The following is a 24,347-nucleotide window of genomic DNA, read 5'->3' on the forward strand; positions in this document are numbered from 1 at the left end:
CCACAACTTCAAAGACTGATCATTAAAATACTTTTTCATTGGTATCATAAATTTGAAAAGTCACTGAACAAGGGGTCAGTAAGAAGAACTACCTATAGAAGCAAACTTGTTCTCATTGCTTGCTGTTTAATTATTTAATTATCTATTTTTGGTGTTCTCACAGGCTAGTTGAAGAAATCCACCTTGTTCCAACAATTTTTCAAGTTATCCTGGTAAGAATAAATTTTTAAGCTTGCAATTTTAAAATAATTTTAAAAGAGTACTTACTGTGTTCTGCTTTCTCCTGTGATTGGGAAGCCTTATCACAGGGATGTCAAACTGTTGGCCTGCAGCCCGTTGCATCATGCAGAGGCTGTGCCCACCCCAGCTCCGGCAATGCTAAAAAAGTCACGATACAAAACACATCATGTGACGCATCAAATTTGACACCTGTGCCTTATTGGATTAATTTCATAGTGTTATTTTCTATAGAAATTACAATTCCTTCGGGATTTGTTTCAGCTTGATTTGAACTAATGAAACATTTCTACATATTCTTATCAGAACTTTAATTTTACTAAAATACATGCCACTTTTTTATACAGTGGTGTAAAATTTTAAAAAATCATATAAAACCTCAGCCTTTGATATATGCCTAGCTCACCAGTAAAAAAAGAACACTGAGAAATATATAGCTGCTTGTGCAAATACATGTTTTGGAATCTGTGCATTTAAATATATTGTCTGCAACTCAATAAAGAAGCTGCATTTTTTCCAGGATTACTCAGTTCCTATGGGGCAACAGCATTTTCCAAGTCAAGTCTAAAATTGTATAACCCCAGGAAGTAATATAATAGTGGCTCCAGTTTTGCAGAGATCCTCTGATAAACATCTTGAGAAAGAATTGGATACGGCAACCCTATAAAAATCAGATTAAATTAGATGGTCTAAAATATTATTTCAAAAAATACAAGTAACATACCATGAATTGTATACATTGACTGAAAATCAGAGGAATTACAGATTTGGTTTTATGGGATTTATACAGGTACTGTAGATTTTCTATATATTTGTGTAGTCCTTGGCGGTGTTTGAGCTTGGTGGTTTGCTTGCAAACTTTTCATTACCCAACCAGGTAACATCATCAGTGTATTACCTAGCTGGGTAATTAAATTTCTGCAAGCAGACCACCAAGCTGAAACAATCACAAAGAAGTCCACAGTTCAACCCCGAATTACATATATTTTCTTCTATTTCTATATGTTGGTAGTTCCTTTTTAAAATGGAGTTTCTGTACCATTTCAAGAAAAAAAATCATATAGGAAAATACTTTGGGACCTCTATGTAAGAACTGTTCTACCCACATTCAGGGATCAGTCCTTGGATGCATTGTGAATCTGGACACCCAAGGAAAGTAATTATCTTTGGAGACTTCTATTTCCTTTTCTTCTTTTCCTTTTATCAAAGAAAAAGTTTATATCTCTAATTTTTGGCTTAGTAAAATGAATAATAGTACATTCATCTTAATAATGTAGAAATGTGCAGAATTTATGAATCAAGATCTGATGTAATTGCACTTATTAATAATCTGAAAAATGATGAAGATATAGGTTCTGTTAAATTTTGTCTAATAGTTTTTGATAAAAGATAATGTTTTCAATACTATTCATGTTATAATCTTTTTTACATTAGTAACCTTCATGGCTAATTCATTCTAGTTTATATCAGCAGCATAGCTCATGCTAAATTTACTGAATTTCTTCTGAGAAGTGAAATTAATATATATGAGTTGTTAGACTGGGAAAGATGGATAACAGAAAAATACAATGTTAATGTCAATTTCCAGAAAGAAGTCTAAATCTTACATATGTGCCTGTTCTTGCTTTATTAATTTTTAAACTTTAGATGGAGTAATTATCCAAGCCTCCTTGTATTCATTTTTATTAGCAATTTACTTGTTAATAAGGAAAACAAAGTATTAATTTAATTTCATTTAGAAATGAGTATCTTCAAATAAAATACATTAACTATTTATTTCTCCATAGTCATAAAAAATTATAGATTTCACCATGTATTTATATATATGTAAATGTATGTGATTTTGGATCAGTTTTTAATTTTGTCTCAGAATACATTTTTCCTGCTAGTATAATTAATGTTAATTACTGAAAAAATAAGTTTTACCTGTTTAACTCTCTAAACTGAATAATAGCTTTAATAATAACTAAAATATATGTTAAAATAAGAATGTTTATGTATGTAATCAACTAAGGAGAAAAGTTCTGCATTTTTCAAACTGAGGATTTACCATACAGAAATCAGTGGTGTCTTTTTTAGATGACTGACAAGGACTAACCTCCTGGGCTTGCTTAATATAAACATTTACTTTCCAAATGTTTTGAATTGTAGAACACCTACTTAACAGGGTTCTCCCCGAGCAGAATTGAAAATCTCAACTTTCTTGTTCAATGGTCTCTTGTTCCCAAAATTTGTGTTCATAGACACAACTCAACTAGATTAAGTTCTTTATTGCAAACTAGGACATATTGTCATGAAATGCAAATTCTACCTACTGCAAGTCATAGTAATATGTATATATATAACACACATACACACATATATATACTACAGAATTCTGAGTTCTAGTTGTCTTCCTTCTTTTCCAAGCTAATAGGAATTTTTCCAGGAATTTTTCCATTCTCTTCAAAGCTGGCAGAGGGCAATTGACAGTTACAGGTAGTCCTCACTTAGCAACAGTAATTAAGACCAGAAATGGTTAGCAATGTGATTGTAAAGCATGAGATCATAAGACCGCTTCATTTTGCAATGCAGTCCTAAACCACCATTGCCCTCATTAAGCAAGGATTACAGGTCACTAAGCGAGGACTTCCTCAGAACTTCCTGCTGGTTTCCATCAACCAAAGTCAATGGGGCAACCAGATAGGAAACTTCTTATTGGAAGTCCTAGGCAGGTCAAAGCAAATTGGCAAGCTGTCAACTTTGAAAATGAGCATGGTTATGGCCTTTTTCCCTATTCATTTTCGGTTGACACATTGAAGGGGGAAGGGGGGATGGCCAGGTGCTTCGCTAGTCAAAATAATCTTTTGTCCCATGGGAACCAAGATCATCGGCTGCTCCCGAGATTGCTGGTTGGGCGTTTCTTGCAAAGCCTGCCAAGAAGATGTATTGGGGAACATAGTTGCTTGCATAGCTTTAGAGGTGGGATTTCTTAACTTTGTATTGGGAAATTGTTACGTGTGTCTTCAGATTTGGTTTCACTTTTGGCGTGCCAATACTTTGTAACTAATAAACATGTTCTTTGAGGAATTTCCAAGTTCTGCTTTACTTATCTCTGTTGGAACCATGACATTAAACCAAGTCTCTTAAATCTTCATTTTCTCGGAGTGCTGGGCTCCAACTGCCTACCCACTCACTTTTGGGAGAGCAGTAAAGACTCGGTGAAGACTTGAGATGGAGGAGAAAATTGAAATCGCTGCTAGTCGCAACAGGACTCAGGCTGTCCAAGTGCAGGCAGGCACTCCAGCCATAAAAGAGGCGTCACTGGCAAAGGCTCGACCGAAAACCGGGGTGATCCAACCTGGGAAGCTGGCACTGCAGGAAGGAGCTACAGCCCTAGTGGACCTCTTCCAAGCCAAGGCAGCCCCTCAACACAGAAGCACTCCTGTAACCGCTGGAGAGGAACTCCTATTGCTGCCATCCCAGGGTTTTTCATCTTCAGATGGTAAGAAAGGAAAGGGGTCGATGGGATGGGATGACTCCAGTGAGTGGAATTTCAGTCCGCAGTCCATAGCCCCTCACTCGAACAGCTGAAGGAGAAGTTCGGCCAATTGGAGGTGAGGGATATGATCCCTGTTGCCCAGGAGGTGGGTTCCATGGGGGGAAATGCCAAAAACTACACATCTCTTCTCCCCCTCCCCCATTGCTGGACCTCCAGCCCAACTTCCGGAGTCTGTGCTGTTTTGCCCATTCCCCCCACCAGCTGTGATATCAACCCCAGTGTCCCAGCCAAGTTTGTTGCCACAACCTTGGAATGCCAGTCCCAGAGTCCAGGCAAGAGAAGTCCAGAGAGTGTTTCGGCCACATCTCCAGGACCAACAAGCTGCCTAAGCTCAACAAGCCGCCCAAGCCCAGCAAGCCACCTAAGTTCAGCAGCAGGTGCAGGTGGCTCTACCGAGATCTGAGCTGGCTCCCAGCAAGACCTTCTTAAACCAGATGTGGGCTCATTTAGATCACTATGCTTATGCCTACATGGATGGGGCTATGATGGTGAATGCTATGGCAACAAATTTAGAAGGAGAAGTGGCCGACTGGGTGACCAACATCCATGATGAAGGGGGTCCTGAATTGCACAACATTATTCATGGAACAACTGAGGGGTCACTTTGAAGATGAATTCCGAGTCCTACTGGCCAAGAAAGAAATCCGCTGCCTGAAGCAAAGAGGTCACTCCACAAAGGAGTACGTCTGTGAATTCAGAAGATTTGCTAACTGGCAGGGACAGTGGCCTGAGCGGTCACTGATCAACTACTTGGATCACGATTTGCTCCAAGCACCTTTGAAAGTCAAGCACCACTGGACCCAAGCCGCCATGCGTCCAAGAAAAACGTCCCTATGGTCGACATCCCCAAGCCTCAGCAGGCACCAATGTCTCCCAAGCACCAGCCAGGGCTTCAATCAAGTGCTACTGGTGTGGTCAGATGGGTCACCGTGCTGTAGAGTGCCCAGCTCCTCACCCTCAACCCAGGAGTGCGCAAAACCGCAAAGAATTCCCAGATGGGAAAGAGAGAAGAACAACTGGGTGTCAAAGCCTTACCTCCCACTGAGCTCAAAGCCAAATCCCAATCTGAGCCACAGCAGATGCCGGCACCATACAACAGTGACAAGGAAGATGAGGAGGACCCCATGGTGAGTCAGGCCATTCCCTCTTTTGCCATTCCCGCCAGGCTGATAGTGCCCCAAACCGGGGCTCACATGAGATTGAAAATCCTAATAGACTTGGACTGCACTCGGTGCTTAAATAACTTACCCACTGTGCTAAAACTGGGAATCTGAGCCAAGCTATTGCCCATGCCCATGAAGTTTGAGCAGGCCGATGGGTCCCTTATCGGAGGTGCACCTGCCATGGACCTAACCGAACCTGTGCATTTTGAAATGGGCATTGGGAAATCATCTGTTTTGTGGTGGTTCTAAAGATGTCCAAAGCAGTAATTTTTAGGGCTAGCGTGGTTGGATAAATGGCATCTTAACATGTGGTAGGAGGAGGCAATGCAGAAATTAAGACTGGGGACTAGACCCCTCCCACCTGACACTGACAATAAAACAAAGACACTAGCCATCTGCGGGATGCAAGGGGAGCCCTGGAAAACCCTAAAGATTGTAACTGAAAAGCTGCCGGGGATTTAACATGTCCTCACTGAGTACCGTGATTTGGCAGAAGCATTTAGTGAGAAGGAATGTGATATCCTCCCCCCACACCGGGCTATGGACTATGCTATTGAAATTCTGCCTGGTGCCAAGCTCTCTAAACCAAGGATGTACTCTATGATATCCAAAGAGACAAAAGAACTGAGATTTACTTGAGCGACTTGTGACCATCCATGCCAGCTTCCCCACTGATATAACTTGTGGGAAGCCAGCAGTGAAAGACACAAATGGTGATCACATGACTGTAGGATACTATAACTATTGTAACTGTGAATTGGGTGTGAAGTCCCAAATCTCAATCATAGAACTATAGGGTCACTGCAACGGCTAGAAATTTAAGTACAACTTGTTCAGCATCGTTGCAATTTCAAAATGGTCATTAAACAAATTGTCATTAATAAAGAACTACCTCTATTAATACAATGACTCTCTTGAACCTAGGAAATGTCAGTTTCATCTTTAACATCACAGATCTTAAATTATTATTTGTAAAAATAATAAATGTTGGATATAAATAGACAGACAGACAGAAGTCCAAAATATCTGTACAGTGTTGTTTACCCTTTAAATAAAGTCTTGAATAAGTGATTTTGTTTCACAAAAAAAATTAAGTTCTGGAAATTCTAGCAGATTTTTAGCAAACATTGAACCATATTATGATTTAATTTAGGTAAGGTATTTGCATTTAAGAATCTGGAAGGTACAGCTGAGAAAGAATAATACCTGATACCTTTGGCTTGGAAATGTACACTAGGTCAATGTTTTCATCCACAATCCAATCATGGATGATAGAGAATTTATTATTCCCCTTGCAGAGTTATATATTTAAACTAGATTTGGCATTTTAATCTAGCTATCGAGTGCTTCCCAAGGACTTGGGATAGGCAAATGTTCTTTGATGGTGTTAAAGATATTATTGTAGGATGTAAGATATTCCAACTAAAGTTGTCTTTTGCAATTGACTGGTGTGAATTTGACAATGTTGATAGTGTTCAAGTTTAATTCCAGGATTACCTCCAAGGCATCTATTTACTATTGTTGTTACTTTTGCTTTCTTTTGTCACAGTCGTTCTACTTCTGTTGCACGTCTTTGTATTTTGTGATTTTCTCCTGTTCTTTCTCTTCTTTTGCTGTCCCCAAGTACTGATATATGTTAGCCAAAATTTTTTGTCTGTTTTATGAACAGTAGTTAAGACTAAGGTGTCACATGGCAGATGTCTGTCTGTTTAAATTCTAAAAGTCTCAAAGTACTTTAGCTTCTTCGTTTTCTGTTATTTGTTCTGCTTTGTGATCCCATCAGTACTTCTTGCAGGGAAATGATTTTTCTTGAAGATCTTTCAATGTACTATTATTGCTACTTTGTAGTCAATCTGTGCAATTTTCGTACAGCAGCTAATTATTATTATGATATGTCACAAAGATAGCCAAATGTATACATTGGATTTGGCATTTTTACCTGCCTTTCAAGTCCTTTCTGATGACCTGAGATAAGTAGATGTTGTTGTTTGATGATATTAAAAGTATTGTTGCAGGATGTAAGCTGTTCCAAACAAAGCTGCTTTTTGCAATTACCTGATGTGATTTTGTTCAAATGTTGCTCCAGGATTACCCCCAAGGCACCTACTACCATTGATACTATCTTTGCTTTCTTTTCCCGCAGTCGTTCTGCTTCTATTTTCAAGTCTTTATATCTTACAATTTTTTCCCAGTTCTTTCTCTTCTGTTCTACTGTCTCCAGGTACTGGTATGTCCACTATTCAGACTTTTATGTCTTTCTTATCAATAGTTGTTAAGTCTGGCCTGTAATGTCGCAGATGCTTGTTTGCTTGAATTCTAAAGTCTCATTTTAGTTTCATCATTTTCTGTTATCTGTGTATCATATGGTCCCACCAGTCGTTGCTTACAGGGAAATGATATTTCTTCTATATCTTCTAATGCATTATTGTTACTACTTTGTCATGCCATTGTTTGTATTAGTTTGTATGATCTTACAGCAGCTAACTAGGTGGTCCGTTGTATCTTCAGCTTCTGTGGAAAGGCAGCATTTGCTATCTGTTGTCTTCTCAATTCTGGCTTTGTATGCCTTGTTCTTAAGGCTTGTTCTTGTTCAGCCAGAATTAGCTCCTCTTTCTTAAATTTTCTTGCTCTTAGCCATTGCCTTACCCTGCTCTTAACTTTGCCTTTTTTAAATATATACTAGCCATATAATACTTTTGCTGGAATTTTTCTTAACAGGTAGGTTTTAATGTTAACCAATCTTCAGTGTCATCTCCTTTTAATATATTATTAAACTGCTTGATAATAAGTGGATGTAGATCATTCCCTGCTTTAATAAAAAAAAACCTTGTAGTGCATCTTCACTTGGTGCTGACCAGTTTTTGATCTTTTTCCCCTTTTCTTCACAATTTCTGTTGTTATTACAAGCCCTTTCATTTCAATTTTTCATCCATCTCCTTTAGGTAAGCTGCATTTTTTATATTTTTATGGATTGTCCCATAGCTGCAACCAGAATGGCACTGTTTATTTTTTGTCAGATGTTGGCTGGTTCACTACACTCTCTCCATGGTAGAAGCATTTGTGATTTTACTGAAATTGGATATTCTGCCTATAGTGTGCAATTAGAAAAACTATCTGGTGATCTTTTTCACTATAGCTGTTATTTGCTGCTTTATTATTTCAAGAGCTTCCTTAATCTTCCTTGTTTCTAGGTAATCAGCTATTCTTCGGTCTTCTTGTTCTTCAGCTTCTTTTCTTTCATTTGTTCCAACTTGCTTATATCTTATTTTAGCTTGCTGATTTTATTTTCCATCTTGATCTACCATTTTGGTGGTGCAGTGTTTGATCTTTTTTCTTCTTTGTTCATTTTGCATTTCAGGAATTCAGTTATAACCGCAGCTGTGCTGTACATTAATTGTATTGTTATTATGGTTTGTCTCACAAATGCTCAATTGGATTTGCATTTTAGTCCACCTATTGAGTCATTATTATTATGGTGGCATTTTGCAGTAATACTTACTGTATAGGCCAGAGGATAATGTAGTATAGCAATTGCAATCTGTCTGCATGAAGGAATAACCATACTTCTGTCTGTCCATAATTATCATAATTTTCCTGTAGCATTACTGCCCGATTCTCTCAGACATAAAATAAGACGTTGGACAAATAATACAGTATTTGCCCTCATTCCATCCTTAAAGTGACTTCCCATAGAAATCCAAATCCAGAAAAAGTAGAATCCAGTCCAGCTTAATATCTATGAACAGTAAGCTGTTCAAGGGGTGCTGCTGTCTTTGAAAATTTAAAAGAAGGCTTTTTACCCACCCATAATATTCTATTCCCATATACTGCTTTAATGTAGAAATGGTTGTGTCAGAGTTGGCAATAGGACACATGCTTTATAAACCATAGACAACTCCCAGTCTTTGCCTTTATGTTCCTATCTCAAGAAAAGCCATTTCTAAACAGCACAATATTATTTAGGAAAAGGATCACTTGGCAATTGAAACCTGATGGTTCTAGATTTCTGGTTTTGCACTCATAGTGCATGGCCGTGCGAGAACAGACCTCCACTCCCCATGGCTAGTTTCATCCTGCCAGGGGACCCGAGATGGGCCCGAAGTGGTGACTCTGAAGGAGGGGTGCTCCATTGATTACAAAGCGACGGCAATCACTTTGTTTGATCCGGGGGAAGCCCTCTGAACCTGACAGGAGAAAGGGTAGCCACATGGCAGCGTCTAGCCCAAGCTACCCGCAGCCGAAGTCCAAGAGCACTAACCAGAACAACGGTGAACAGCGTGCTTGGAATTGGTGAGACTATTTGATAGTCTCTCCCTTATTTTGCAACTAAGTCCCTGGGAAAGATCCCTAAAGCAAAAAAACCCCTCTGAAAATGAGAGGAGGGGACTACATTCCCATTCCCCCATAGACGGAAGTGGCGAATTAACCTTTAAGGAGGAAAGAAACATATTGAAATTAAATTTAAAATACTACAACCTGATCAAACTTTGAAACTAAAACAAACTGCTAAGATTATATTCTAAAGGATTTTGATGAAATTATATTAAAAAAAGAATAATAATAAGAACTTCTTGTCTGAAAGAACTGGTAAACAAATATTTGCTGATATCTAGTGGACATTTAGAATATAGCACATCAAAGACAATGCCCAGAGACAAAGAAAAATCTGTTTCCATGAACTCTAATAATCTTTAAGAAGATAGTTGCCAGGGAACAACAAAGAGATTGTATACTGGGCCAGCTATAAGATTGGAAATTGTTTGAAGGAAAAGAAATACTTTGATTGTGGTCTAAATTTATGAACTGTTTAAAAACTTTGATCTATGACTAATTTTTGAGAGGGAAAGTTACAGGCAGGATTTAAAATGGCTAAATATACTGAATTGCAATTCTGATTGGTTGACAATTGACTCATGAAAGAAACAACTTTTATAAAACATTGATTTTACTGAAACCTTGACAATTGAAAATTATACTGGATTATAAAAATTATATATAAAGACAAGAAATATACAAAATAGGACTATTTGGATTTTGAGTTTTGGCCAGCTTGATAAGAGTAATTACAGAGACTGGCACTTATGACAGATTACTCGAAAGGGAGATATAACATCGATATGACATACTTATCAAAAAAATGATGGAAAACCACACAATATTGACTCTTGAAGGATTCAGCTGGAAAGATCAAAGACCTCTAGAAGCAACATTTCAAGTCAAGACAAATATTTTCCAAGAAAAATTTCTGCAGTGCTACGACAGATACAAATCACAATAGCTCTAAACCAAGAGGAAATTAAACATAACTTTGATAACATAAATGCACTTCTAATTTAAATTTACAATAAAAAAACATCCAGAGAATGATGGTAAAGAATGAACAAATCAGATAACAGAATGTGAACTAGAAAAAAATGACTTAATTGCCGAAGTCACAAATGAAGGGAATTATAACTTAATACAAACAAGAAAAAACTCACAAGATTTGGATACAACAATAAATATGGAAAAGATACCTTATGCATTGGAACGTCAAAATAAACCTGAGAAGAAAGAAGACTTAACAAAATGGACACTGCTAGGAGAATCACTGTTTGGGAGACAAAAAGCATACATCTTAGGTGTTATGTATCCTCTACTCCCAACAACAACTACAAAAATACAAGAACTGCTTGACAAGTCGAAAATATTAATTTGGAAAACAATTTGGCAAAGGAAAAAAATTAGAGATGGGCTTAAGAGACTTGACTCGCCCTACCAGATGGAATATTATACGAGAAAGCACTAGTTTGAATATGGCTAAATAAACAAATAACTTTGGCTATAAAGGGGCTTTAGAATAAGTGGGATAAGAGATATAAGTAATATAGTATTTTTTGATAACATACAAAAGGTAAAAATATTGGGATGATGTAAGTGAAGGAAAAGTTTGAACTTTAAAGACAAATTAAGTTTGAAAAGATTTAGGATTAAGGAATGATTGAAATATTGAGGGGAAATTGGGCTTAATAAGAACTTTGAAAAAAGGATATATAGTGATTCAATCAATTTTTACAAATAAAATATAAATTGATTAAAAAAGATGTTATAGGTAGATATTATGATAGATAAGTAATATGGTATTTCTATAATATATGAAATATGAAAATACTGATATGATATATTTAACTGGAAAATTTGGATATTTAGGTGTTAATTACTGAGAAAATTATGATTGTTAAGAATTGTTTGAATATTAAGGAGAAATTGAGCTTAAACAAGATTTATGAAAATAAGATATATGGTGAATCAATAAAATGACTTTTACAAAAATAACATGTTGATAAGAAAAAAATGCTATATATTGACTCTATTTTGTTGGTATAAATATAGAAGAAAATGTTTTTATTTAATCATTTATATATGGAAAATATCAAATATCAAAAAATATATTTGTTTAATGCTGAAGAAGGAAAATACTATTGGGAGAAGAGAGGATCAAGGAAATATATTATCAACTGATATACTAATTATGGAAATATAAAAATTAAGTATTATTGACTGTTAATTAACTATTATTGATTGTATATTTTTTTAAAAAAATTCATGAACCAAGACAACATGCTGTACACCAGGCACTAAGGTTGTTATTGTAAAAAATCAATAAAACTCTCTCTCAAAAAAAAGAAAATAAACCTGATGGTTCTTATAGAATTGAATCAACATCTCACAAAAATAGTAATTTAGATTGCACATAAGCTAAATCAAAAGCAATATATAATCTTGTTGGATGGGAGCAGGGAAAGCAAATGGATGCAAAAGCTCCAGTGTCTGGGTATAACTTTAGCGTAACTCATCAGCAGTGATGTCTTACCTTGAAAACCCATTATTTCTGTACACTTTTGATACTGCTCATATTTTTTCCAGTCTTCATATCCCAAATCTCCAGTTACACTGATAGACAACTATTGCAAGAACTTCATGTTCTACGTCCCGTTCTACAAGCAAAGTACCTATAAGGCATGTAATACTTTGCATAATGACATGGACAACCTGATAGCATTGTAGAAAATGATGATTTCTGTATGTGTCTCAACATATTATATGGCTTTACAATTATCATTGAAGAAGCAAGACTACTAGTTTTTCAGTTCGTTTGCAACTGTGACCATCACCAACCTTGTTGACATTTCCCCTGAAATGTTACTTTGTTACTCTCTACCCTTTGTCACTACAAATCCACCTTGTCTTCCATAGATTTTTGTTAATTCATCCTCAGTCCCATGTTGTCAGTTCTCTCTTTTTTCCATTCCCTTCTCAACATTTATCATACAGGAATAGATGAATCATATTCTGGACTCTCAGAAGATTTGAAAAAAAGCTGGAAAGGGAATGGACTATAGGAACATAGGTGGAAGTATGCAGAGCAGGTCCATGCCCCCAAACTAATAATATTATTACTATTAATGATACTTGAATTTTTCTTTTTTAATAATTTATGAGGAAATTAAAAGCAAAGTTGCAGGGAGAAATTTTAAGCCACAGCAATTATTAAAAATGCTCTTGAGCAATATTTATCTTTCCCCCTTTTATACTTATACTTCAGTAGCAGCACACCATACTTAGTATATTGCATTGATTATCTTTTAAATATTTTCTGACTTTTTCTGAAAACATTTAAGTTTTCTGGCTGGGATGCTATTTGTGGCCTAATATCTGTAAGAAATTTCATTTGACATCTTGGTGTCCAAGATAAGAGTTTCAGATAAATTCATAAGGAATCACTAGTGCTAATTATATGTATTTCCCCTGATTCCTAGTAAATCATATCTTATTATTCCCTTATATATGATCTACACCTTAACAAAGCAAGAACATTTATAGGTTCACTGCATGCACATTTAAGGAATGTATCTTTAAACCTCAGGTAAGGATCCAGGAGGAGGATTTTTTTCCTTGATGCTTTTGTTTCCTAAGATATCATGATATCAGAATAGTATGGATAATAGATAGAGCTGAAAATATGAATCTATAGAAATTTAGGGTTTTGTAAAATAAAAATAGGAAGCTTTCCTATACTGAGTCAAGTTGAATATTAGTCTAAATTAGTATTATTTATGTTAATTGAAAGCAACTCTTAGAGTTGCAGAAAAAGTTCTGTTCTGGATAAAGCACAGTTATATTAGTTAAATTCATATATTTTTCAGACAACATTTCTGACCAACTAGAAAAATACAGAGTTTTTAAAACAATTTTATGAAAAGCGAGTTATTTTTTAAGTGAAATGATTTACATTTTCTTTTATAGAACTATTTCTACTTTTGTGTGCCTTGTGATAGATTCCAGGCAGAATGAAATTAAAATTTACTACATATAGCTGTCATTAAGACTAACATCTGGATTGCTGTACAGTAGCATATTGCTGAAAGCAAGTAGTCTAGCAATTTTGATCAATAATAATGGAGTTTGAAAAAACACTGAAGGCACAAATAAAATTCTATTAATAACAAATGGGAAAGAAAGTCTAGTGCAGTTTGTTTAATGTGGGACTATCCAGAGACTGAAGTGGAGATTATGTGTTCTGCCCTTCATATTTAATACAGGTCTAGAGGAGGCTGATTGGTTAGGTGCCACATCCCTAGCAAGCATAAATAAGGGTCTAATTATATCTTAATGATCTCTTCAACTATAAAAGCAAAATCTATATCTTTTTCTGCAAATAGTTACTCTAGTAGAGTTGCAAGACTTGAAAAATGTAAATGATACTTCTCTAATCTCAAGAGAAATGTATTTTGAAAAATGACAAAATTGTATAAAAGCTCATTTTAGTAGTTAGTAGACAGTTAAGGAACTATAATCAAACAATTTTGTAAAAACCAAGTGAAAGTATGTTTAATGGAACATGATTAGATTCAATATCAATGCAGTCACAAACATTAAATTATCCTACTTTAAAACTAATCTAAAATCGTCTTCTGGTTTTGTGATCATGGCGCTGACAGACTTTAAAACTAATCTAAAATCGGCTTCTGGATTGTGATCGCTCTCTCCACCATCCGGTTTTCTCCTGCCGGGGGATCCTGAAAAGGGTCGAAAGTCGCCCTGGAGGGGCGACGAGTGTGAAGAGGACCTCCGAGCGATCGTGGAAGGGCGGCAGCCCTCCTGATTGATCCTGGGCAGCTCTTCGAACTGATGGGGCCATTAAAATGGCCCATCAATAAGCCGCTACCAGCCAAGGCCAAAATCACTAACAAGTACTTTGAAAGCACCGCGGAAGAATTGGGTGAGATCTTACTTTCTTTGTACCCCAAGTATTTTCCTGTAAAAAGTCTATTGAAATTTCTTCCCCCTCTGAAGAGAGAGGGAAGGGAATGTCTTCCTCCCACTCTCTAAAATGCTGGCGTCTGACTACTTAGGGTAAGTAAAACCCTGAAAAGAACAACTAAATAATTGGATTTGTTTCTTTTTGATATTTTGGGACCCAAAAAGTTCCTACCCCCACAGGGACCTGCTACTCTATCTATTCGTAAAAAAGATGAAAAAGAACTTAAATTGGACAAAAACCTAGCCTGGGATTTGAAAAAGATTTTAAATGCTATCGAGGACATCTTGTGGCGAAAGTTGGTACAGCAAGTGATTATTCCTGACAAAGAGGCCTGCTCTTAGCCCAGATCTGTCCTTGGTATTATCTAAAAGAGATTAAAAGCTGAGAGAACAGCTGGGCGATGAAACTGCTTTTTACTGTGGAGGTGAATACTTACTGACTTTTGCTTAATAAATAGCTTTCACTAAAGGACCATCTATAATCATGCCAGGAATGGAGGAGGACCAGCAACAAATCTCGACTAACTATAAACTTATACTGGAAAAAATTCTTGAAGCTACTTATACTGGAAAAAATTCTTGAAGCTCTAGACTGAAAGACAAAGGTGCCAGCTTAAATCTACAAAGCGAAATCCTGATTGCAACTAAGGAATTTACAATCCAAAACACAACAGAAGTGGAAAAAACTAACACCAAGACAGAGGACTTTAAAGATAAACAAATACAATGCATTGAAATTTTAGACGATCAAACCCGGACTGCAACTAAAGAACCTACAATTCAAAAAACATCAGAAGCGGAAGAAAGTAAACACCAAGACAGGGGGGCGTTAAAGATCAATAAGTACAGCCTATTGATAACTTAGACAATCAAACAACAACTACAAAACTGGACATGACTTACTACTTAAACCAGACGAAACCTGAGGAAGAAGAAGACCAGATCGAATGGAAGACAAATACATTAGAGCAAATATGGGGATCTGTGCTACCAGGGCGACAACTTAATGATTATAAATGGGCCAGTTTCTCTATAAAATTGACAATTAGATAGTCTCCTTTAGTTCAAGTAACATGTACAAGAATGAAGGAAGATCTATCTGATGATCTAAAAGCATTAGTATGGAAGCCTGGTTGGCATAAAAAGAAACCTAGAGTTAGATTTTAAAAATGGGCCTTCTGATTTATTAGAGAGGATCCTAAAGTCTCAACTAAAGGGCTAAAGGGAGACTTTGAGATGAAGGGAATTTTGATTATTAGATTTAAATATTGGAAAATAATAAAAATAATAAAAAAAAACCAATTATTTGGGATTATTTGGCTTGAGGACTTAGAGTTATAAGGGAAATGAAAATTAATTATCAGGAAACAGCTTTGAATGATTGTTTAGCCAAGATAACGTAGAGTATGGATTTGAGATAATAAAGGATACTCCATTGTTGTGGTGATGTACTAGGATGAGAAATAGAAAATGTTTATGAAATAAAATAAGAATATATTTACGTAAGTAATATGTGTAATTTAGATAGTATAACTTTTATGCAGTGAAATAAAGGAAATTTGGGCTACCCAAAAATTAAATATTATGGATATTAAAAGTTAAATTGGAATATTACAATTAAATATTAAAATTAGGTAAAATTTAAAAGCAGGACATGGATATGTATAAGCAAAAACATACTGATAAGTGTTTTAACTGAGTTTGATATAATTAAAAATTTACTAGCTTAATTATGATATAGCAAATGTTAAGGGAAATAGAAAAGGAATGTTAGATGATGCAATCTGAGATACATATTAAAGATGTCGTTATTGAATTATTGACTAACCCAATCACCACATTGCTTTCCAAATACTCAATTGTAAAACTGGAAAACTAATAAAAATTTGAATTAAAAAAAATAAAATAAAACTAATCTAAAATCATTGTCAGAATCCTATCAGGTTACTTTTTAGAGACATCAAAACATTCTAGGAACTAAACATAGCTGAAGTTTTCTCTTTGAAACATAATTGTCAGTTATAAATCAACAACATTCCTAAAAACAATAATTCATATATGTAAATGTGTGGAAATAAAATAATATGTAGAGTTATGATTTGAAGATAGTTTAATATAATGGTTTGTTTAATCAATAAATGAATCACTATTCAATACAGTTTTCCTCCAAAACAATTTTATTTCAATAGGGGCTTCCAAAGAATTATACTGTACTCAGTACAGAATAATATATGTCTTTTCTCTAAACAGACCAATCCCAAGTTCCTTCAACTTATCCTCATAGGATGCATCCTCAAATCCCTGTATCTTCTTTGTAGCCTTCTTGAAAATGTGTCCTAACTTGTCAGTAATTTCTGGAAATGTGATGCCCAGAATTGTACAGACCACAGTACTCCTAAGTGTGATCTTTCCAGAGTGCAAAAAGAGGGTAATTAGAATGCCATGCCTCTGTGATAAAGTACATTTTAGTGCAGTCCAGAACCCTGCTAACTTTTCTACTTTTCTTCAGTTTTGCTAAAAGATGTCACAGCAATGCCATATAGATTTAATAGAAGGACTAGGGGTGACATGATAGCTGTTCTAATATCTCAGGGGTTGCCACAAAGAAGAGGGAGCGAAGCTATTCTCCAAAGCACTTGAGAACAGGACAAGAAGCAATGGATGGAGAGATGCAACCTAGAACTAAGAAGAAATTTCCTGACAGAACAATTAATCTGTGGAACAGCCTGCCTCCAGAAATTGTGAATGCTCCAACACTGGAAGTTTTTAAGAAGAGACTGGACAACCATTTGTCTGAAATGATATAGGGTTTCTGCCTAAGTGGGGGTTTGGATTAGAAGGCCTCCAAGGTCCCTTCCAATTCTGTTTTTCTATTTTAGATTCAGCAGTACATATAAAAACTGAAATAATAACTTAATATCATTCTCTTAATAACTTAATAAAATGGCATGCTTCTCACCTTAGAATATGTATTGGTTCTGGTTTATAATAAGAGAAATTCCAATTAAAGATAAACCATTGCCTCAGATTTCCTTTCTAGTTTCTCTATTCTGTTGAATCCATACTCGGAAATCAAATATATGAAAGCAAGTACTGTATAAAAAGTTGTGGTATTAAATAGAGAACAGGAAATGGTAATCTCTGAAATTATTTGGATTTTAGTGCGAATCTGCCAAATTACAGGTAGTCCTTGACTTACGACCACAATTGAGCCCAAAATTTCTGTTGTTAAGTGAGACATTTGTTAAGTGAGTTTTGCCCCACTTTATGACTTTTCTTGCCACAGCTGTTAAGTGAATCACTGTAGATAAGTGAATCTGGCTTCCCCATTGACTTTTCTTGTTAGAAGGTCGCAAAAGCTAATCACATGATCACGAGACACTGCAACCATCATAAATATGAGTCAGTTGCCAAGCATTAGAATTTTGATCACATGACTATGGAGTTGGTGCAATGATCATAAGTGTGAAAAATGGTCATAAGTCACTTTCTTCAGTGCTATTGTAACTTTGAACAGTCATTAAATGAATCATTGTAAGTCGAGGACTACCTGTATTTCATAAGAAAAAGGAAAATAAACTATTATCTAAATTCCAGGTTTTGTATTCTATCAGCAGTTTTTTTAAATGTCACAGATTCACATAAAGATTTACAGCTGCTGCTGTTCGTTCTTGTCCTTGAGCTGCCCAGTATTTCTACATATAGTGCATTCAGAAAGTATTCAGACTCCCTTCATTTTTGTCAATTTTTTTCCTTCAGTGCCAGCTGCGCTCTTTAACTTTCCTTTCTAGTCAGTAGCTAATTCTTAAAGGGGAATGTGCCTTTTTAAGCTAGTTTACTCAGCAGTTTATCTTTTCTGTCTCTGGAGGCTTTTCCTTGTTTGATGAATATATGGAAGAGAGAAAATATGGAGGGGTCAAATTCTTCCTTCAGAAGGAGGTGGACATGAGAAAGAGGGAGGCAGGGAGGGAGGGAAGTCTCGCCTTAAGCACTTGGCCACCAGCAGTCCTGCCATTGACTTTGCTTGTCCTTGTTCTGCTTATAAATTGGAACAATGTTATCTTAGTAGAAGTAATTTAATTCTCACTTTGCCACACTGTATTGCCTAATTTGAGACATGGCTCTGGGGCTTTTCTCTTCTGTTCAGAGAATGGACAGCTCACAGGATGAGGATCTGCTTCAATTGCAGCCAACATTCTTTCTGAATCAGAAAGTAGAGGCATAAATCCTGTGCTATATGAAAACACAGGATTGAGCTTCAGTAAGATGTATAAAGTTGACTCTGTTATTTCCAGATCTGTTTTTTCCTGGCTACTTTGTTACTGGAAAGTCACACTTCTCTTGGCTTTGATTTTCCACAGTCTTTGTTGTTTCTGGGTCTATAGTGTTTTCCAATTCATCTGCTATTTTAAAAACAGATTCCTTAAAATATTTAGAGTTGGTTTCTTCAAAATGTTTTCCATGGACTTTATGAGTTCATCACCTTTGAAAAACAAATTTGACTAAAGATAGCATGTTGTTGAGCAGTCTCCTCATCTTCCCCCCTGTATCAGCGTCCTCCTTTTCTGTAATCTGATATGTTGTTACTCAGTGAAGTAGATAATAAAGAAATAAGGATAGCTTCTGACTGTTTTGATCCAAGTTAATAAAAAACAGATTCCTTGCAGTGAATATTCAGTAAAATATAGCCAAAATATAGTAATTTTCACCATCCAGAAGTGCATGCTGTATTTTCATATGAAAATATAGAAATTAATAAGAACAACCAAATAAATCAAAGAGAAAGCAGAAAGAGCAGGTAAAGTCCATAGGGGGTTGAAATAAATCAACATTCAGCCAGCCAATTAACATTTAAAGATACAAACAAAAACAAAAGTTCAAAAAGTGAGGTTGAAAGTCTCAAGCTTGTTTATGAAAATGCTCTGCCAGTAGGAAGAAATGTAAAAGTCACTTGATTTTCCAGTTACTCCCACAAGAAGTTGCAATCTTCAAGATGCCCCTTCTGGGTAGGTCCACAGTGGTCCAAAAGTTTTCTTGAGCCATTCCTAAGTGCCCCCATTCATATCCAGGGGGCAGGGCTTCCAACGAGCCAGCTCTGGCAGCAAACACAACAGATCGTGGGTAAGAGAAAGAAAAATTCTTACCCTACAGCTGGGATCTTGGGGAGGGATCACCCCCAGCTCTCTTGGGGAGAGCTCCCACCCCCAAAAGGTAGATATTCTGACACACTACTAGCCATTTCCTGGCAAGATCTAACAATTAAAAGCTTTATTATAGCTACCAAGGAATGATATTGAATTTTCACAAGACCTGAGTTTGTAATGTGAGCAGATCAAAGATGCAAGGAAGTTTGGTAAATTGTATTGTCTGTCAGAATATTACATAAAATAATAGCAATTATTTTTTACAGTCTATATTGATATTCTTAAAATTAATGTTAATCCACTGATAGTTTATTTGTTTGTTTTTGCTGCTAATGTGTAGAGAAATAATAAGAAAAGGGCAAATATTTGAACCTAGAAACTTAATGAAGATCAGCTGGTGCCTCCTGCTGTAATTTAGGATTAGCCTGACCCTAATCCAGTTAAAATGGTAAGCACTTAAAAGTAAAATGTGTATCCAGTTTCTTTATTGAGTTCTAGTTATCTTGCAGCTATGAAAATCATCTCATTTTTTCTTCATTGGTTTTATCTATTCACCAATTTAGGTTTCCAAGATTGCCTCAAAGGGGCCTTCTTTGAAATGAGTTGACCTAGTTTATACCTGAAATAACTTTTTTTCTTAAAATGTATTTAATTACAGGAGCATCAGGGTGCACTGTTGGGAAATACAGTACAGAGTGCAGTTGCAGTCATAAATTATTTGATATCATATAAAAATGTGAACATGGCATTACTTTATGAACAAGGTATGTAATTTTATCATCTTATATTCACTGTTCTTTTTCTGTACAATTCTTTTGTTCTTGTTCTGTAATAAATTTGGTAAACTTGATTATGAATACTATTCATAATTTTAAATAAAACTTTGTAGAAGAAATTGTCTCACATCAGAGTTTAGTATTTCTAGTTGCTACATTTGTTGCACTCTAGCAAATATGATAGGCACTTTTTCTTTTAGCTGCAGATAATCCTCCTTAACAACTATAATTGGGATTAAAAACTATCACTAAATGATGCTGTCATAAAGCAAAAAGTGCCATGCCAATTTAAAATGGCAATTCTGGCTGTTAAGCAAATCACATCTGATCATTAATTATGTCATATAACTATCATACAACTTCCTGCCAGTTTCCAATTGTGGAAAACTAGAAGGGAAGGTTGCAAATGGTGATTGGGATTCTGTGACCATCATAATTATGTGCTGGTTGCAGTCATGATCACATGACCACAGGGATGCTGTAATGGCTCAGCATACAGCTATAAATTTCATTCACTGCCATCAATACTTTTGAATGGTTGCTAAATGAACAGTCACTATATATAGTTGCAGAACTGAGTGGGGATGTCACATGCAGTACATCTATTTTCATCTCCATCTCTAAACTTCAGAGAAAGCTGGGAGTATATTTAATTGCTGCATAGTCAGATTAGCTAGGGAAGCCTAGCAGTGCATCATCAAATCAGATAAAACGCCAAAAGAAAATATTGGCATTAATTCCTACTCAGAAGGATGTTCAAGTTAAAGTCCTTAGAGGAATGTTCTATTCTGTGGTCCTCTTTTTGAGAAACACTAGTGAAGGAGACTGAGCATCATTTCTTTAGGGCAGGGGTAGGCAACCTTGGCTCTTTTATGATTTGTGGACTTCAACTCCCAGAATTCCTGAACCAGCATGGCTGGCTCAAATTCTGGGAGTTGAAGTCCACGAGTCATAAAAGAGCCAAGGTTGCCTACCCCTGCTTTAGGGATATCTTCAGATACCAGTGCCAAGGGAAGTGGTATTGATACCTGGTTTTGAAAGGAAGAGAGGATATGCAGTTATATGTTTTGTCTGGTCAACAGAACTGACGGAAAGCTATAGATCAGTGGTTCTCCACCTTTTTAATGCCACGACCCCCAACCGGTTGTAAGTCAAGGACTACTCAACCAGTCGTAAGTCAAGGACTACTCAACTGGTGCAGCACCGTTTGCAGAATGGGACTTTTGGTGGGCTCAGCAGGGCAGAGACAGCCTGGACAATTCCTATTGGCTTTTGAAAGCCAATAGAATTAGACTCTATTCAAGAGGGTCTATTCTATTGGCTTTCAAAAGCCAATAGAATAAAAGGGAGTAGCACAGCTAACGACCCCCGTGAAATGGTCGTTCGACCCCAAATGGGGTCCCGACCCACAGGTTGAGAACCACTGCTATAGATTCTTGGCTGCAATACAATTCTGCAAGTTTCAAATACTGTTTTCATCGCATATCTTGCTTATGAAATAGAAAAATCACTCATAAGTCAGCATGAAATAACTAGCTTTTGTCCTAGTACAAAACTGAAATATAATTTTGTATCTCTAACATGCCATTCTATATTTATTTATTTATTTATTTATTTATTTATTTATTTATTTATTTTCAGTGTTTATATGCCACCCAATCCCAAAGGACTCAGGGCGGCATACAAAGTTAAAACAATGATAAAACAATAAAATAAAGCAGTCATACCGCGAGTCCGATCATATCCCGGCCCCCCAGGGACATCAGCCCCAGGCCTGCCGGAACAGGAGGGTTTTAACAGCCTTCTTAAAGGCCGGCAGGGTGGGAGTAGTTCGAACCTCGGGGGGAAGTTGATTCCACCAGGTCGGAGCCACCACATAAAAGGCCCTTCCCCGAGGGCCCGCCAGCCGACATTGTCTGGCCGACGGGACCTGAAGGAGGCCCAATCTATGGGACCTCACCGGTCTCTGGGAGCTGTGCGGCAGAATGCGGTCCTGTAAGTAACCTGGCCCTATGCCATGAAGGGCTTTGAAGGTGATAACCAACACCTTGAATTGCATCCGGAGACCCACAGGAAGCCAGTGCAGCTCGTGGAGGATAGGTGACACGTGGGCGTACCTTGGCGCGCCCACAATCGCTCTCGCGGCTGCGTTCTGAACCAACTGCAGCCTCCGAACGCTCTTCAAGGGTAGCCCCATGTAGAGCGCGTTACAGTAATCCAGTCTTGAGGTGACAAGGGCATGAGTGACTGTGAGTAAAGCCTCCCGGTCCAAATAAGGCCGCAACTGGTGCACTAGGCGAACCTGTGCAAAGGTCCCCCTGGCCACAGCCGATAGATGTTGTTCCAGATTTAGCTGTGAGTCCAGGAGGACACCCAAGTTGCGTGCCTGCACTGAGGGAGGTAAATTTGCCCTCCCCCCAGGACTAAATATGGACCATCCAGTTGGCCTTTGGGAGGCAAGACCCAGAGCCACTCGGTCTTGTCAGGGTTGAGTCTAAGCCTGTTCACCCCCATCCAGACCCTCACATCTTCCAGGCACCGGCACATCACGTCGACTGCTTCACTGAAAGGACCGGGGTGGAGATATATAATTGGGTATCATCCGCGTACTGATGATACCTCACCCCGTGTCGCCGAATGATCTCACCCAGCAGTTTCATGTAGATGTTAAAAAGGAGGGGGGACAGGACCGAGCCCTGAGGCACCCCATGATCGAGGCGCCTAGGGGTCGATCTCTGTCCACCCGCCAACACCGACTGCGACCTGTCAGAGAGGTAGGAGGAGAACCACCGCAATACGGTGCCGCCCACCCCCACCTCTCCGAGACAACACAGAAGGATACCATGTTCTTCAAAACAGCTGGGTCCAGGGAAGGCTTCTTGAGGAAGTGCCTCACCACTGCTTCCTTTAAAGGTTGCGGGAAAGACCCCTCCATCAAGGAAGCATTGATTATTGCCTGGAGCCAGCCTCGTGTCACCTCCCTACTGGCAGAAACCAGCCAGGAGGGGCACGGGTCCAATAAACAGGTGGCGGCATTCATTGCCCTCACGGCCTTGTCCACTTCATCAGGGGTCACAGGCTCAAACTCGCTCCAGATAATATTACTAAGACCAGCCCCTGGCAACTCGGCTGGCACTGCCCAGTCAGAGTCCAGGTCCCTCTGAATCTGAGCGATTTTGTCTGAAAGAAACTGAACAAACTCCTCAGCTCTCCCCTGCAAGGGTTCCTCCGCCTCCTCCACTTTAAGTCCTAAGATAGGCTCTTAATAGTGATCGGTCAGATTCAGAGTTACTGGCCCTCCAACGTCGCTCTAGACGTCTCTTGTGGCGCTTCATCTCCCGGAGCTCCTCAGTAAACCAAGGCGCCCTCCAGGGACCACCACCACAGAGAGGTCGCAAAGGCGCAATTCGATCCAGGGCCCCGGACGCCGCCTCATTCCAGGCCGCAACCAGGGACCCGGACAAGTTGTGGACAAGGGAGTCAGGTATTTCCCCAAGCTCCTCCTGGAACCGATCTGGGTCCATTAGGCGCCTGGGGCGGAACCACCTAGTCGGTTCCCTCTCCCTGCGATGGGGGAGTGATGCTCTGAAGTCCAGCCTCAATAGGAAATGATCTGTCCATGACAAGGGCGAGATCTCTATTCCCCTTAATTCCAGATCATGTCTCCATTGCCCCGAGAGAAACACAAGGTCGAGTGTGTGACCACTCCTATGGGTCGGATCCTGAATTACCTGGGTCAGGTCCATGGTTGCCATGGAAGCCATGAACTCCTGCGCCGCCTCTGAGCGATCGCCGAGTGATGGTAGGTTAAAGTCCCCCAGTACTATAAGTCTGGGGAACTCCACCGCCAACCCGGCTACGGACTCCAGCAACGCAGGCAGGGCTGTTGCAACGCAGCTGGGAGGTAGGTACGTCAGCAGCAAGCCCAACTGAACCCGTGAACCCAACTTCAATAGGAGGGACTCACACCCAACAACCTCCGGGGCAGGAATCCCACGAGGGCTCAAGGACTTCCGAGCGATGACTGCCACTCCCCCACCCCTGCCCTGATGTCGAGGCTGATGAAGCACCACAAACCCGTCCGGGCACATCTCTGAGAGGGAAACACCCCCTCAGGGCCCAGCCAGGTTTCGGTTATACATGCCAGGTCCGCCCCGCTGTCCAATATTAAATCACGGACAAG

At 38.1% G+C, this 24,347-nt stretch overlaps 1 protein-coding gene across 6 annotated transcripts in view; it reads left to right on the plus strand.

Annotated features, from left to right (window-relative positions):
* ULK4 (unc-51 like kinase 4) overlaps positions 1-24,347 on the plus strand; it is a 168,798-nt gene that overhangs the window by 95,636 nt on the left and 48,815 nt on the right. For all 6 annotated transcript variants that reach the window (XM_039336096.1, XM_039336092.1, XM_039336097.1 and 3 more), the window contains exons 31-32: positions 164-212; positions 20,047-20,152. In XM_039336096.1, the coding sequence (XP_039192030.1) occupies positions 164-212; positions 20,047-20,152 (155 nt within the window). The remainder of the gene's footprint in view (positions 1-163; positions 213-20,046; positions 20,153-24,347) is intronic.

This window comes from Crotalus tigris, unplaced genomic scaffold (genome assembly GCF_016545835.1).
Source record: "Crotalus tigris isolate CLP2741 ecotype Arizona unplaced genomic scaffold, ASM1654583v1 scf7180000017666.27876245, whole genome shotgun sequence".
Lineage (NCBI taxonomy): Eukaryota > Metazoa > Chordata > Lepidosauria > Squamata > Viperidae > Crotalus > Crotalus tigris.